The sequence below is a fragment of the Staurois parvus genome, unplaced genomic scaffold (assembly GCF_062004578.1).
Source record: "Staurois parvus isolate SC_StPar_1 unplaced genomic scaffold, SC_StPar_1.0 ptg002353l, whole genome shotgun sequence".
Taxonomy (NCBI): Eukaryota; Metazoa; Chordata; class Amphibia; order Anura; family Ranidae; genus Staurois; species Staurois parvus.
Genome location: NW_028320149.1, coordinates 22626 through 39309, shown reverse-complemented (window position 1 = coordinate 39309; position 16684 = coordinate 22626). Strand labels below are relative to the sequence as shown.

The 16684-nt window shown below is 44.9% G+C and overlaps 1 protein-coding gene across 1 annotated transcript in view; it reads right to left on the bottom strand.

The window, feature by feature from the left end:
• LOC149431203 (insulin-like growth factor 1 receptor) overlaps positions 1-16684 on the bottom strand; it is a gene marked incomplete at its 5' end in the record, with an annotated part of 78522 nt that overhangs the window by 39400 nt on the left and 22438 nt on the right. The window contains one exon of the mRNA XM_089665794.1: positions 12400-12505. Coding sequence (XP_089521920.1) covers positions 12400-12505 — 106 coding nt within the window. The remainder of the gene's footprint in view (positions 1-12399; positions 12506-16684) is intronic.

Sequence of the window (16684 nt, the reverse complement as noted above, 5' to 3'; positions counted from 1 at the left end):
TCAATCAATAAAATATTAAAAATATATAGGATGAAACCAGCCTACATCCCCGTGCTCAAGAAACGGTAAAAATATTGGTATACGAAAATAAAATTAAAAAATGATTAAACCAGTAATTAAATATTTAACCACTTCAAGTTCGGACACTTTCACCCCCTTCCTGTCCAGGCCAATTTTCAGCTTTCAGCACTATCACACCTTGAATGACAATTGCGCGGTCATGCAACACTGTACCCATATGAATTTTTTAGTATTTTTTTTTAGACAGATAAAGCTTTATTTTGGTGGTATTTATTCACCACTGGGATTTTTATTTTTTTTTTGCTATGTAAAATGAAAAAGTGCAAACATTTTGAAAAAAAAAAAAAAAAAAAGTGTTTTTCTTATAAAATTTTGCAAATAAATATTTCATCATAAATCTTGGCCAAAATGTATTCCGTTATCTTTTTAGTAAAAAAAAAACAAAAAAACAAATAACCCAAAATTAGTTTATAACCAAAAATCATAAATTTTAACAATTTTTTTTACATTTTTAGAAAATATATATATATATATATATATATATATATATATATATTTTTTTAACATACTGTCACCCTAGCAGTAAAGTTTCACCATGGTTACACTACTACTTGTGGAGGGTGATGAAGATTTTTTATTATTTTTTTTTTTACACGGATTGCTATTACACCCATAAAGGCTGTAAAATCAATCATTTCTCCTTCTCTCTGGCTGCATTCTTGCAGCCATTGAGAACTACTGAGAGCTGTGATTGGTCACAGCTTGTCACATGGTACAAGGCTGTTGTTAATAGCCTTGTACCATGTGACCTCTGTGATCATTCACAGATTTCACACGTAGTAAGCAATGCCAGAAGTGATTGGCTAATCAGTGATCACATGATCGGGACCTCACACAGAGGTCCCGTCCAACGATCGGTGTTCCACTGTGTCCGGAGGACACAGCGGGCACTGGACCGCGGTGCTGCGCGCTCTCAGGGAGCACGCAAAAGCAGGGGGTGGGGAGGCCGTTTATAAACAGCCACCCGCCCCTGCACTGCCACCGTCCGGCCATTGATATACAACGGCCAGACGGGAGGTGGTTAAACCAAGCTGCTGTTTTAAATAACAAAAAAAATCTATAAACAGCAACTAAAAAAAGTACACAAACAGCGCTAAAAAAAATATTGTAAATCAACATTAGTATACAAATAGTACATATTAAAGTCATGTGCAATCTTAGATTGTAAGCTCCCAGGATTAGGGCCCTCCTAACTCTCTTGTATTGAACTGTATTGTTGCTGTATTCTGTCCCGTTATATTGTAAAGCGCTGAGCAAACTGTTGGCGCTATATAAATCCTGTATAATATTATCAACAACAAAAAGTCCTTCCAGTGACAGTCCAAGAATAATGGTACTAAACCCAAAAGGTGCTCTGAGGAAGAGTTTGAGTCCTTGAAACAGGTCAGCCAGTTGGTCATCCAGGGTTCCATCGTTGTGGACTCAGATGCGATATGGATTGAACACCTTTGATCATTGTGATGTGCCTATGTTTTAGATGTCCATTGTGAGTATGATACCTACTTTTTTTATCAATTCAATAAATATTTTTACGATAATTCAGTAGGCCGCTGAGCCCTCTTTTTGTTTTTTCATATAGCACCGTCAATTTACACTGTGCTTTACATATAAACATATATTGTACATTCACATCAGTCCCTAACCCTCAAGGGGTGTACAATCTAAGGTCCCTAACTTACATTCATACATACACATACTAGGGACAATTTTAGACAGGAGTCAATTAACCTACCAGCATATCTTTGGAGTGTGGGAGGAAATCTGAGTACCTGGAGGAAACCCACGCAGGCACAGGGAGAATATGCAAACTCCAGGCAGGTGGCACCGTGGTTGGGATTTGAATCGATGACCCTAGTACTAAAAGGCGGAAGTGCCAACCATTTAGCCACTGTGCTGCCCCGATACAACAGCCCAAGGACCTCAGTCTATCACTCCTCCAAGACACTGATAGTACCAACCAGGAGCCTGAAGGGAAGCACAACCAGGGGCCTGAAGGGAAAGGCTCACTGCAATACAATAGCCCAGGGACCTCCATCTCTCACTCCTCCAAGACACTGATAGTACAACCAGGAGCCTGAAGGGAAGCACAACCAGGGGCCTGAAGGGAAAGGCTCACTGCAATACAATAGCCCAGGGACCTCCATCTCTCACTCCTCCAAGACACTGATAGTACAACCAGGAGCCTGAAGGGAAGCACAACCAGGGGCCTGAAGGGAAGCACAACCAGGGGCCCGAAGGGAAGCACAACCAGGGGCCCGAAGGGAAGCACAACCAGGGGCCCGAAGGGAAGCACAACCAGGGGCCCGAAGGGAAGCACAACCAGGGGCCCGAAGGGAAGCACAACCAGGGGCCCGAAGGGAAGCACAACCAGGGGCCCGAAGGGAAGCACAACCAGGGGCCCGAAGGGAAGCACAACCAGGGGCCCGAAGGGAAGCACAACCAGGGGCCCGAAGGGAAGCACAACCAGGGGCCCGAAGGGAAGCACAACCAGGGGCCTGAAGGGAAACACAACCAGGGGCCTGAAGGGAAGCACAACCAGGGGCCTGAAGGAAAGCACAACCAGGGGCCTGAAGGGAAAGGCTCACTGCAATACAATAGCCCAGGGACCTCCATCTCTCACTCCTCCAAGACACTGATAGTACCAACCAGGGGCCTGAAGGGAAGCACAACCAGGGGCCTGAAGGGAAGCACAACCAGGGGCCTGAAGGGTAGGGCTAACTGAAATACAAAAGCCTAGGGACCTCCCTCTCTCACTCCTCCAAGATACTGATAGTACCAACCAGGAGACTGAAGAGAAGTTTTCACTCCAGCTCATACATGGTGTCATAAAAGGAGAGAAACCTTGAAACATGTTGGGTGATTTCTTGGTCACTTTCTGTGGGCTCTTTCCCTCTGCAGAAAGTGGCCAAGAAATCACTTAACATGCGCTGCAAGGTTTCTCTCCTTTGATGACACCGTGTAGGAGTGTGAGCGGGAGTGAGCACTTTCCTTCAGGCTCCTGGTTGGACTATCAGTGTCTTGGAGGAGTGAGAGACGGAGGTCCCCGGGTTGTTGTATTGCAGGCTATCGACCAACTGGCCTTGTGGTGAGTGCATGGTGGTGGAGGATCCTGCACAGGAGAGGAGCACCTTTTGGGATTAGCATGGTTTGGTATTATCTTACCATCATTCTTATTGGACGGTCACTGGAAGGACTTTTTTATATTATTACATGTGGCACTTTAACCCCTTTGCGCCGGCACCCTTTAAGAGTTTCAGAAGTCGGGAGGCGGGGCTTTAGGGTCATGTGACCACTGTCACATGATCGGAAAAGGTCCCAATCCCAAGGGGAGATCGGGACCTTTCCGTGAGTCATGGACATATGTGCTGGGAACACGCAGGGTGCACGCTCTCAGCACACATGTATTTTCAAATGGTACGCAAATATGCGGCCGCTCGCGTCGAGGCCCAGACGCCAAGAGGTCGCATATTTGCATGCGCTCGACGTCTAGGGGTTAATGAGAACCATTTGTATACGTTTATTTACAATATTTAATTTATGGATTTTGGTAGTCACATATTTATATATACAGTATTTTATGCGCTGCACTGTTTTCATTTATTTATATTTTTGGGTGTTGTCACTCCCTTTTTTAGTGTAAGCAGCTCCAGTACTCTAGCGCTCGCCATTTATTTTCGGATTTCCTTAATAACAACTTAAGAATTCTGCATTAATGCTAGCGGAGGAGCAATTACAGTCACCAACATATTTCACAAGGAAAGTTTACTTTCAAAATCTCCACTTTCTCGGCTGTAAATTAAATGCCGCAGCTGTTAAATGATGCCTGAGTAAGCTTATTAAAAGCAATGAAAAATAAACGAGCGCTGTGCCAGTAATTTGGCTGTCTACACTCTTGAATACTTGTGAACATACACCGACCAGCCACCGACAGATCAAGTGAATAACACGGATTATCTCCTGATACCTGAAAGTGGGTAGGATGAATTAGGCAGCAAGTGAACATGTTGTCCCTGAAGTTGAGGAGTTGAAAACAGAAAAAAAAAATGGACAGGTGTAAAGGTTTGAGTGACTTTTGAGGGAAACTGTAATGGCTAGAAGGTTGGGTCAAGACCAACTGCAAAAAACTGCAGCTCTTGTGGGATGTTCCCTTTCTGCAGTGGTCAGAACTGAGCAAAAAGGAAGAAAAACCAGCCAACCAGAGACAGGGCCATGGGCAGCCAAGGCTCACTGATGCACGTGGGGAATGAAAGCCGGCCTATACAGACCAATTCCAATAGCAACTATAGCACAACATGATAGAAAGGTGTCGGAACATACAGTGCATTGCAGTCTGTTTCATATAGGGCTGCATAGCCACAGACCAGTCTGGGTTGACCATGCTGACTGGTGTCCACAGCCAAAAGCCCTACAATGAGCACATGAGCATCAGAACTGGACCACGGGCAATGGAAGAAGGTGACCTGGTCTGAATAATTCAAGAAAGGTTTGAGAAACACGAGTTTGAGATGTTGATTTGGCCTTCAAATTCTTTAGATCTCAAGCCAATCGAGCATCTTCTGGCCCATATTCACAGTCAAACAGCACCAACAATGGACACATGAGCATCAGAATTGGACCACAGAGCAATGGAAGAAAGTGGCCTGGTCTGACAAATCACGTTTTCCTTTACATCATGTGGATGGTAGGTGCATGGGCACCACTTTCCTGGGGAAAGGATGGCACCAGAATGGACAATGGGAAGAAGGCAAGCCTTCTGTGTGATAGCTCAACTAGTGGAGTCCATGCCTTGAAGGGTCAGGGCTGTTTTGATGGCAAAAGGGGGACCTACTTAATAATAGGTGGGTGGTCATAATGTTGTTATAGCTGATGGTGTATAATGTGGAGAGTACAAAAAGTCAATAAAAATGAATACTTCTAATTTCTGAAATAAAGGGAAGCTTGAACAGCACAGAATTTAGAAAACTGATAAAACATTTACACAGCACAATTGTGCATTGGTTGGTTGGCTCCTGGACTGTAGAGTCTGAATGTGGAAGCAGAGATCCTGGAATTTTCCCATGGGAAGGAAAACCTTGGAGACGGGGTCATATCAAAAATCAAGTCCAGATACTTCAAGCGAAAAGACGGTGTCAGAAGTTTTTGGGAATTTAGGATCACACAGACCTTTAGGAATTGGCTAATAGAGCTGGTGCTGACTTTCACTCAGAAGAAGATAGCCCAGATATCCCATATAGGAGGATGCTCTGAGAGCGTAGCAGAGCAAGAACTGGGGCAAACACCTTGTTGAAGACCCACGGTGCAGTAGGCAGGCCAAGGGGAACAGCAACAAACTGGTTATTGCGTGCCAATAGCAAAATGTAGGAGCATTAGTGCACTGAGAAGTTGTGGCCGTCAAAAAGGCATCCTTGATGTCCATAGGCCAGATGAAGAGAAGCACTGACTGACCTAACTGATATCATACTATATTTTTTGTACGTGGAGAAAAGTATTGAGAACCTTTCGATACAGTATGGAGTGGATGCTCCCTTTTGTTTTTTGCGATGGTGAACAGGTTTAAATAGAAACTTTGGAAACAGATTTTCTGGGACAATGCAAGAAGGCACTTTTGATGTCCATAGAGGCCAGAAAGTCTCCCAGATGAAGGGATGAAATGACTAACCTAACTAATACTACTTGTACCTAGAGAAAAGTATTGAGATTCTTTACGTATGGAACGGAAGCTCTCTTTGGATTTGGTGAACAGTTTTGAATAGAGCCTTTGGAACTTATCATTTTCCAGGACAATGACTATGACCCCTTGCAGGAGATGAGTTAAAGCAGTATGGGTTTGCCGATCCTTGTGGGGGTGCTGGAAATCTTGACAATATGAAGTAGGGTGTGGGCAGAGACCAAAAGTCTGATTTGTACTCTCTGAATACAACATTCAGGACCCAAACATCTAAAATGTCCTGGGACCAGATGGTCACAAAGGCCAACAGATGTTCACCCCCCCCCCCCCATCCCGATTGTGAAGATAACTTGCTTGTGTATTTTGAGGATTTGGGGGTCCAGGACCTACGGCAGGACTGCGTTCCAGGCTTTGACTTGGGAGAATCGAAAGGAACTCTTCTTACTCCCAGGAGTAGATAAAGATTTTGCTTTTTTTCTCTGGCAAAAGGGTACATTATTATCCCCGAGAACAGAAAGCTCTTGTATGGAATAAAAAGGATGTATAATGGGGCGCTTACATGCACATTATTCTTGGTTTTTTTTTATCCACAGGACATTACCATTACTTTTACCACCTTCCACACACAGGTAGAAGTTCTTCATCACAACCTCATTTGTTGTCTTCCCATTGGTCAGTGCAGACACTTCCTTTGCCGAGATTGGTGGGAGTGATAAATGTTTGGTGATTGTGCTTTAGTATGCAGTTTGCTTCTAGCTTGAAGGCCCAGACATGGTTGAAACATTACTATGTGCAACGGGCAGCACAGTGGCTAAATGGTTAGCACGTCCGCCTGTCCGTACAATGGTTGTTGGTTTGAATCCCAGCCACGGCACCACCTGCCTGGAGTTTGCATGTTCTCCCTGTGCCTGCGTGTTTCCTTCGGGTACTCCGGTTTCCTCCCACATTCCAAAGACATGCTGGTAGGTGAATTGGCTCCTGTCTAAATTGTCCCTAGTATGTGTATGTATGAATGTGAGTTAGGGACCTTAGATTGTACACCCCTTGAGGGTTAGGGACTGATGTGAATGTACAATATATATGTAAAGCGCTGCGTAAATGGACGGCGCTATATAAGTACCTGAAATAAATAAATAAATGTGAAGCTTGACTTTTTTGTGCTGCAAAGCTTTTGCAATAAAGGGAAAGAGATTTTAATATGACCAAAGACTAAAGAGTGCAATCTACTAAGCTTTCGCAGGCTTGAGGTTCCTCCGAAGTGCTGAAAGAGGTTTTATCCTGGTAACAGGCACTGAATACGGTGTGTGCTCCTGAAGTACTTCTCTTAGGACAATAGCAAAAAAAAAAGAAAAGACAAATGCTGGGAGTAGGCGGGGGTGTCCTTACAGCTTTGTTTGCCAGTGTGTAATCTCCTAAAAGCAGCAGCATAACCCAATGTACCCGAATACATCATCCTGTGTCCCTTAATATACGAGAAAGAAATAAATCACTTACAGCCAGGTCCATAAATATTGGGACATCGACACAATTCTAACATTTTTGGCTCTATACACCACCACAATGGATTTGAAATGAAACGAACAAGATGTGCTTTAACTGCAGACTGTCAGCTTTAATTTGAGGGTATTTACATCCAAATCAGGTGAACGGTGTAGGAATTACAACAGTTTGCATATGTGCCTCCCACTTCTTAAGGGACCAAAAGTAATGGGACAATTGGCTTCTCAGCTGTTCCATGGCCAGGTGTGTGTTATTCCCTCATTATCCCAATTACAATGAGCAGATAAAAGGTCCAGAGTTCATTTCAAGTGTGCTATTTGCATTTGGAATCTGTTGCTGTCAACTTTCAAGATGAGATCCAAAGAGCTGTCACTATCAGTGAAGCAAGCCATCATTAGACTGAAAAAACAAAACAAACCCATCAGAGAGATAGCAAAAACATTAGGTGTGGCCAAAACAACTGTTTGGAACATTCTTAAAAAGAAGGAACGCACCGGTGAGCTCAGCAACACCAAAAGACCTGGAAGACCACGGAAAAAAACTGTGGTGGATGACGGAAGAATTCATTCCCTGGTGAAGAAAACACCCTTCACAACAGTTGGCTAGATCAAGAACACTCTCCAGGAGGTAGGTGTATGTGTGTCAAAGCCAACAATCAAGATAAGACTTCACCAGAGTGAATACAGAGGGTTCACCACAAGATGGAAACCATTGGTGAGCCTCAAAAACAGGAAGGCCAGATTAGAGTTTGCCAAACGACATCTAAAAAAGCCTTCACAGTTCTAGAACAACATCCTATGGACAGATGAGACCAACATCAACTTGTACCAGAGAGATGGGAAGAGAAGAGTATGGAGAAGGAAAGGAACTGCTCATGATCCTAAGCATACCACCTCATCAGTGAAGCATGGTGGTGGTAGTGTCATGGCGTGGGCATGTATGGCTGCCAATGGAACTGGTTCTCTTGTATTTATTGATGATGTGACTGCTGACAAAAGCAGCCGGATGAATGCTGAAGTGTTTCGGCAATATTATCTGCTCATATTCAGCCAAATGCTTCAGAACTCAATGGACGCTTCACAGTGCAGATGGACAATGACCCAAAGCAGACTGCAAAAGCAACCAAAGAGTTTTTTAAGAAAAAGAAGTGGAATGTTATGCAATGGCCAAGTCAATCACCTGACCTGAATCTGATTGAGCATGCATTTCACTTGCTGAAGACAAAACTGAAGGGAAAATGCCCCAAGAACAAGCAGGAACTGAAGACAGTTGCAGTAGAGGCCTGGCAGAGCATCACCAGGGATGAAACCCAGCGTCTGGTGATGTCTATGCATTCCACACTTCAGGCTGTAATTGACTGCAAAGGATTTGCAACCAAGTATTAAAAAGTGAAAGTTTGATTTATGATTATTCTGTCCAATTACTTTTGGTCCCTTAACAAGTGGGAGGCACATATGCAAACTGTTGTAATTCCTACACCATTCACCTGATTTGGATGTAAATACCCTCAAATTAAAGCTGACAGTCTGCAGTTAAAGCACATCTTGTTCGTTTCATTTCAAATCCATTGTGGTGGTGTATAGAGCCAAAAATGTTAGAATTGTGTCGATGTCCCAATATTTATGGACCTGACTGTACATCCTAATCTGCCTTGAAACCAACATAGATTTAAACTTTCACTTTGATCTTAGGAGAATCGCTACATGTGACTCTAAAAAAAAAATGATTGCCATGTCTCACATGATATGAATGCATGCCCAAACATATCTACTACTTTCTATTTTAATCCTGTAAAATACTGGTAGCTCCAAGGAGTAATCCTAGACAAAAATAACCTTTTCTTCATACTTAATCTCCCTTTTCTATATAATGGTCACCATTCAAGAAAGGTAAAAGAAATGACACAAAACCAAAACAAGAGTCAGAAAACCCTGTAATTAGAATGGCACCTTGGTCAGCTTTCCATAAATAAAGGAAAACATGGAATTAATTCATCTGTCTGCCTATACACACAAGCCCTGCACCACCAAATGATCTGCCGCGTGACAATCATGGCAAACCCGCAGCACGTTTTACCCCTGGGTTCACATATCCGCATACTTGCGGGCCGCGTTTTGCGTGGGCACGAGAGCCCATTCATTTGAATGAACTCCCGTGCCCCTGAACACGCAGGGAAGAAGTCCCTGCACTTCTTTGAAAACCTCAGCCCGCATGAGAACCTTGATTCCCAGTACGGTTGCAATTTCCAGTGCGGACGGCGTGCCATTAGAACTAATTGCACCCACCCACGAGTCCGTATTCTTCTGTGCGGGTGGTTCGGCTGCATGGATTTTTGTGCGGACCCGCAGCGGCACCACCCGCACATATGTGAACCTAGCCTTAGATGTCATTAAAAATAATGGCACCCGAACCTGCGTTTTTCAATTACAGCGATTCTGCCGCGATCCCAAAACGCCAAGGTGTGAACGGAACAGTCGTGGTGCATACATATGCGATTATGGATGCACGTTAAAACTCACAGATTCGCATGACAGGCTAGGTATTACGTATTCCTATTGAAGTGGTTCACACAGTAGCGATCAACACGCATTGTGTTTTGAGTGCCATTACGAGTTTGTGAGTTTGTAGCGGTGCACTCCAGATTCGTAAGTGATAGGGTAGAGTGGCATGCGGAGAGGAGTGTTCACATAGGATTGTTATTGACAGGAGTTTCAGCACTGAAGTCAATGGGACGCGCTTCTGCACTGAAGTCAACGGGAGGCAGTGTGTAAATCCAGGTGCCAGGACACAATTTCTAATTGTCGTGGCGACCTGGCGCCTGGGATTTGTTGAGCCCTGCTTTATCTAGATATCTTAATTTTGGGTCATCCTTTAAAGGAATAAAAATTTTAAAAAAAGAAGATCAAAATTGCATTATTTGCAGATGATGTGTTAATTTTTTTCATCACATGTAGAATGTGATATCTCAGCGCAGCAAAAAATATTTGAAACAAAGTAGATTTTCTGGTTTACATATAAACTAACAAAAGCGAGATAACACCAATTACGTTGATACATCATAGAAAATTGGAACAACATGCTCCTTTTGTGGTATTAAAGGCATATATATTACATATCTAGGGATAAAGATTGCTAAAATGCCACCTTCACTGTATGCTTTCAATTATCCACCACTGATAAATATGATAGTTAAGAGTTTTAGATGTGAGCGAATCTTTCATTCTTGCTACATGGGAAAAGTCTTCCTCTTAAGATGGTGAGCTTAGCCGGTCTTCTTTATCCTTTACAAAACCTGTCATTAATGCTTCTCCCTGCCTGTCAATGGAAATGTACACTGAGCCGCGCAGCTTACATTTTATGTCAAACCCTCTGTAACGTGATGACGTGACTTCCATGCACATGTGTGGGAGCGACGTCATCGTGGCCTAGCCAAACAGTTGAACAGATAAAACCTGCAAAAAAGTCTGGGAGAAGACAGAAAAGCCAGTGACAGCGAACAGTGCAGCACTGGAGGGCATTGTATGAGGGGCAAGTGTGCTAGTATATGGTGCATAAAAGGACATTATGGCATAAAGCCTCCCAGTGTTCATTTAAAAAAAAAAATAAAAAACCTGAATTTAAAGCAGTAGTAATCTGTAGAAAATACTTTTTTTGTTATTTGTCATGGCCCACTGCAGGTTTGTGTCATAATGTGCAAGTATACACCACATATTAGTACATTATGGCAGACCTACCTTACAAATTATTATTTATTTATTTCAGGTACTTATATAGCGCCGTCAATTTACGCAGCGCTTTACATATATATTGTACATTCACATCAGTCCCTAACTCTCAAGGGGCGTACAATCTAAGGTCCCTAACTTACATTCATATACTAGGGCCAATTTATATAGGATCCAATTAACCTACCAGCATGTCTTTGGAGCCCTCCACTGGCATGTTATCACTCCCGATGCTTCTATCTTCAACCAGTCTTCCCACTGGGCTTGCACTATGCAGCTCTTTAAATGGCCAGGCTGTGATGACGTCACCCCCATGCATGCCCACTGTAATCAAGATCGCAGCACAGCGCTCTGCACCTGCTGGAATGACGTCATTGGCTGCAGCTGATGTGAATATCTCCTAAACGGACCAAGTTTAGGAGATATTCACTGTACCTTCTTCAGGAAAGCCTTAATATTACTACCACTATAACCTCCCTAGCGGTCCGATTATGTCAGTATTTCTGTGCTCACAGCGGTACAATTTTTTGCATGGAAATATGTATTTTTTTTATTGTAGGCCTGTCATTTTTAGGAATAACTCACTGAAATCTGTCCGAACAAGAGTCTAGTAAACATCCCGGGTATAATAAAATTTGAAACACGAAATCATAATTTAATAATCATAAAAAATAATATTATAATAAATTTAATTCAATAATATAATCAAACCAAAAACACTGAAATTTGAAATATAGCGCCAAGTTCGCACATCGCTGAGCAAAGTCGCAGAATCGTTTTCAGTGTCTGATGATGAATTTCCCCCACGAATCATTATCACTCAATTCTGCAAGTGGTTCTGATTTACTATCGCTGTTCTCTAGCCGGTCTAAAACCGCTTTTGACCTAAAGGGACGCTTTTTGGACGCCATGGACGTTTCTCAGTTTCCAGGCAGAAAGAACAGTCAAAATGCAGGCAGGGCGCCGGACAAAGCACTCGGGACAAAATGTATGTGAAATGGTTTGATACAGGAATGTTATACTATGTGATTTTAGTGTATTTAGTGAATGTCACTTTTTAACATTTTTAAATTTCCCGCCAGTTCCGTCCCCCGTACGTCCCGACGTCGCAGGGAACGGAACCCGGAAGACAGATGCTGGCATCAGCCAGAGGACATTGCCGGGGACACTGCAGGGGGGACATCGCGGGAGCGCAGGACAAGGTAAGTGAAGAAGAGATCCCGGAGAAACGCTGCAGTGTATTCCCGAGTGTAGCTCAGCGTTACCGCTTGTGGTGCTGAAACTTTACCCCGAGATACACTCGGGAATACCGCCAGGGAGGCTAATGGGAACTAGTTTTCTTTTCAGTGGAACTTTAATTTTACCACCCATTTATGTGTTCTTATACCAGAGCTTTCTATATTACTCATTGGAAAAAAGACTTACCTTTTCTTGGTGACATAGCAGGCAACGATAAAGATGGACACAAGTAACAAAACTGTAGTGACTGGAAGGACCACAGCCAGGTGCATGAGGCCGTCATTCTCCAGAGCTGCACAAAAAGATAAAAAATGTCGTCAGCAACTAAAAGGCAGACAAGATTTAGTCTTCAATAATAATAAAATTTTTGAAGGCCAGAATTAACAATGGTGATTGTTAGAATGACTGCATCTTTTAACTTAAACAGGTCTGACCACAAGCCTCAGTAAGCCTAAATGGAGGCCAATGAAACATTAAAGCACCATAAAGCAAAGTTATAAAGATGACAATTATCTTCAGTTCAGCTATGGGCACTATAACAAAGATACACTATACTGCCAAAAGTATTGGGCCAGCGATCCAAATCAATGAGTTCAGGTTTTCCAATCCCCTCCATGGTCACATGTGTATAAAATCATCACCTAGGCATGCAGACTGCTTCTACAAACATTGGTGAAAGAATGGGTCGCTCTCAGGAGCTCAGTGACTCCAAGCGTGGTCCCGTGATAGGTTGTCACCTGTGCAATAAGTCCATCCGTGACATTTCCTGGCTACTAAATATTCCACGCTCAACTGTTAGTGGGATTATAACAAAGTGGAAGCAACTGGGAAAAACAGCAACTCAGCCACCAAGTGGTAGGCCACGTCACATGACAGAGCGGGGTCAGCGCATGCTGAAGCGCACAGTGTGCAGAAGTCGCCAACTGTCTACATAGTCAATAGCTAAAGACCTCCAAACTTGGTGTGGCCTTCAGATGAGCCCAACAACAGTGTGTAGAGAGCTTCATGGAATGGGTTTCCATGGCTAAGCAACTGCATCCAAGCCTTCCATCACCAGGTGCAATGCAAAGCATCGGATGTCGTGGTGTAAAGCAAGCCGCCACTGGACTCTAGAGCAGTGGAGACGTGTTATCTGGAGTGACCAATCACGCTTCTCTGTCTGGCAATTCAATGGACGTGCCTGGGTTTGGCAGTTGCCAGGAGAATGGTACTTGCCTCACTGCAATGTGCCAAGTGTAAAGTTTGGTGGAGGGTGGATTATGGTGTGGGGTTGTTTTTCAGGGGTTGGGCTTGGCCTTCTAGTTCCAGTGAAGGGAACTCGTAAGGCATCAGCATACCAAGACATTTTGAACAACATCATGCTCCCACCTTTGTGGGTCCATAAAGACATGGATGAGCAAGTTTGAGGTGGAGGAACTTGACTGGCTTGCACAGGGACGGACCTCAACCCCATAGAACACCTTTGGGATAAATTAGAGAGGAGACTGCGAGCCAGGCCTCCTCTCCCGACATCAGTGCCTGACCTGACAAATGTGCTTCTGGAAGAATGGTCCAACCTTCCCATAGACACCCTCCTAAACCTTGTGGACGGCCTTCCCAGAAGAGTTGAAGCTGTTATAGCTTCAAAGGGCGGGCCAACTCAATATTGAACCCTACGGACTAAAACTGGGATGCCATTAAAATATATGTGCGTGTAAATGGAGGCTGACCAATACTTTTGGCAATCTAGTATATTTGTTATTGGCAGCTCAGTTTTAGGGTTGTCACGCACATGTTTATGTGATGCAACAGACTTCGAGCTCATTCACACTAGAGTTCCCGTGTGAAGTGCAATCTGCATGACAAACTGAGTTGCATCACCTCCTCAGTGTCTGCTTTAACCCCTTGGACCCCACATTAGCAGGCCAATTGCTCACAGTTAGCAGAACAGGCACCATTCATTTGAATGAGTCACAATCGGCAGGAGGCAGCACCCACTGAAAGCAACAAAGGTATATTTCCTGCCATGGCATGTGTACGCCCCTGGCTGACGCCTCTGCAGCTAAAGGTGGACAAAAAAAAGGGAGGGATTCGAACCAACGACCCGAGTACTGCCAGGTGGAAGTGCTAACCATTTAGCCACTGTGCTTCCCACATTATGTGAAACTTACCTTAAAACTAAGCCCTCCAGCGGCGCGCTGTCACTGCTGACAGGGTTTCCATCTTCACCCGTTCTTCTCTCCAGGTTCCCAGGCTGCAGCTGCTTGAATGGCTGAGCCGCTGATGACATCACTCTCGTGCATGCGAGCAGACGTTTCGGCCAGCTCTGCAGGAACGGTCCGGGAATGCTGTTCCTTCAGAACGCAGGCGCTGGTGATGTCATTGGCTGCAGCTCTATAGAATATCTCCTAAACGGTGCATTCTTAGGAGATATTCATTTTACCTACAGGTAAGCTTTATTAGAAGCGTACCTGTAGGTAAAAATAGAAATGAGAGTTTACTACCCCTCTCCTACCGGGCACTTATACCCCCTTCCTGCCCAGGCCAATTTTTAGCTTTCAGCGCTGTCACGCTTTGAATGAAAATTGCACGGTCATGCAACACTGTACCCATATGAAATTGTTATATTTTTTTTTAGACAGAGAGAGCTTTATTTTGGTGGTATTTAATCACCTCTGGGTTTATTTTTTGCTAAACAAACCAAAAACTACTGAAAATTAAAAATAAAAAAAAATGTTTTCTTAGTTTTTGTTATAAAATGTTGTAAATAAGTGATTTTTGTCCTTCACTGATGGGCACTGATAGGTGGAACTGATGGGCATTGACAGGCATTACTAATGGGCATTGACAGGCGGCACTCATATGGCACTGATAGGCGGCACTCAAATGGCACTGATAGGCGGCACCCAAATGGCACGGATAGGCGGCACCCAAATGGCACGGATAGGCGGCACCCAAATGGCACGGATAGGCGGCACTCAAATGGCACAGATAGGCGGCACTCAAATGGCACAGATAGGCGGCACTCAAATGGCACAGATAGGCGGCACTCAAATGGCACGGATAGGCGGCACTCAAATGGCACGGATAGGCGGCACTCAAATGGCACGGATAGGCGGCACTCAAATGGCACGGATAGGCGGCACTCAAATGGCACGGATAGGCGGCACTCAAATGGCACGGATAGGCGGCACTCAAATGGCACGGATAGGCGGCACTCAAATGGCACGGATAGGCGGCACTCAAATGGCACGGATAGGCGGCACTCAAATGGCACTGTTAGGCAGCACTGACTGGCACTGTTAGGCAGCACTGACTGGCACTGTTAGGCAGCACTGACTGGCACTGTTAGGCAGCACTGACTGGCACTGTTAGGCAGCACTGACTGGCACTGTTTGGCAGCACTGACTGGCACTGTTAGGCAGCACTGACTGGCACTGTTAGGCAGCACTGACTGGCACTGTTAGGCAGCACTGACTGGCACTGTTAGGCAGCACTGACTGGCACTGTTAGGCAGCACTGACTGGCACTGTTAGGCAGCACTGACTGGCACTGTTAGGCAGCACTGACTGGCACTGTTAGGCAGCACTGACTGGCACTGTTAGGCAGCACTGACTGGCACTGTTAGGCAGCACTGACTGGCACTGTTAGGCAGCACTGACTGGCACTGTTAGGCAGCACTGACTGGCACTGTTAGGCAGCACTGACTGGCACTGTTAGGCAGCACTGACTGGCACTGTTAGGCAGCACTGACTGGCACTGTTAGGCAGCACTGACTGGCACTGTTAGGCAGCACTGACTGGCACTGTTAGGCAGCACTGACTGGCACTGTTAGGCAGCACTGACTGGCACTGTTAGGCAGCACTGACTGGCACTGTTAGGCAGCACTGACTGGCACTGTTAGGCAGCACTGACTGGCACTGTTAGGCAGCACTGACTGGCACTGTTAGGCAGCACTGACTGGCACTGTTAGGCAGCACTGACTGGCACTGTTAGGCAGCACTGACTGGCACTGTTAGGCAGCACTGACTGGCACTGTTAGGCAGCACTGACTGGCACTGTTAGGCAGCACTGACTGGCACTGTTAGGCAGCACTGACTGGCACTGTTAGGCAGCACTGATCAGTAGCACTGACTGCCATTGATAGTTGCCAATGACTGGCATTGATAGGGGACACTGAAAGGCAGCTCAGATGGGCACTGATATGTGGCATTGATGTGCACTGGTAGGCACTGATAAGTGGCATTGATGTGGCACTGATGGGCACTGGCAGGTGGCACTGATGAGCACTGACAGCTGGAACTGATGGACACCGACAGGTGGCACTGCTTGGGCTACACAGATCATCAGGGCACACTGATCATCAGTGTCCAGATGATCAGTGTACATGTCCCCTCAGAGTAAAGCCGATTACTGGCTCTCCTCTCCTCTGTCAGCGTGACAGCTCGAGAGGAGACAAATACCGATAACCGGCATTTCCCTGTTAACATGT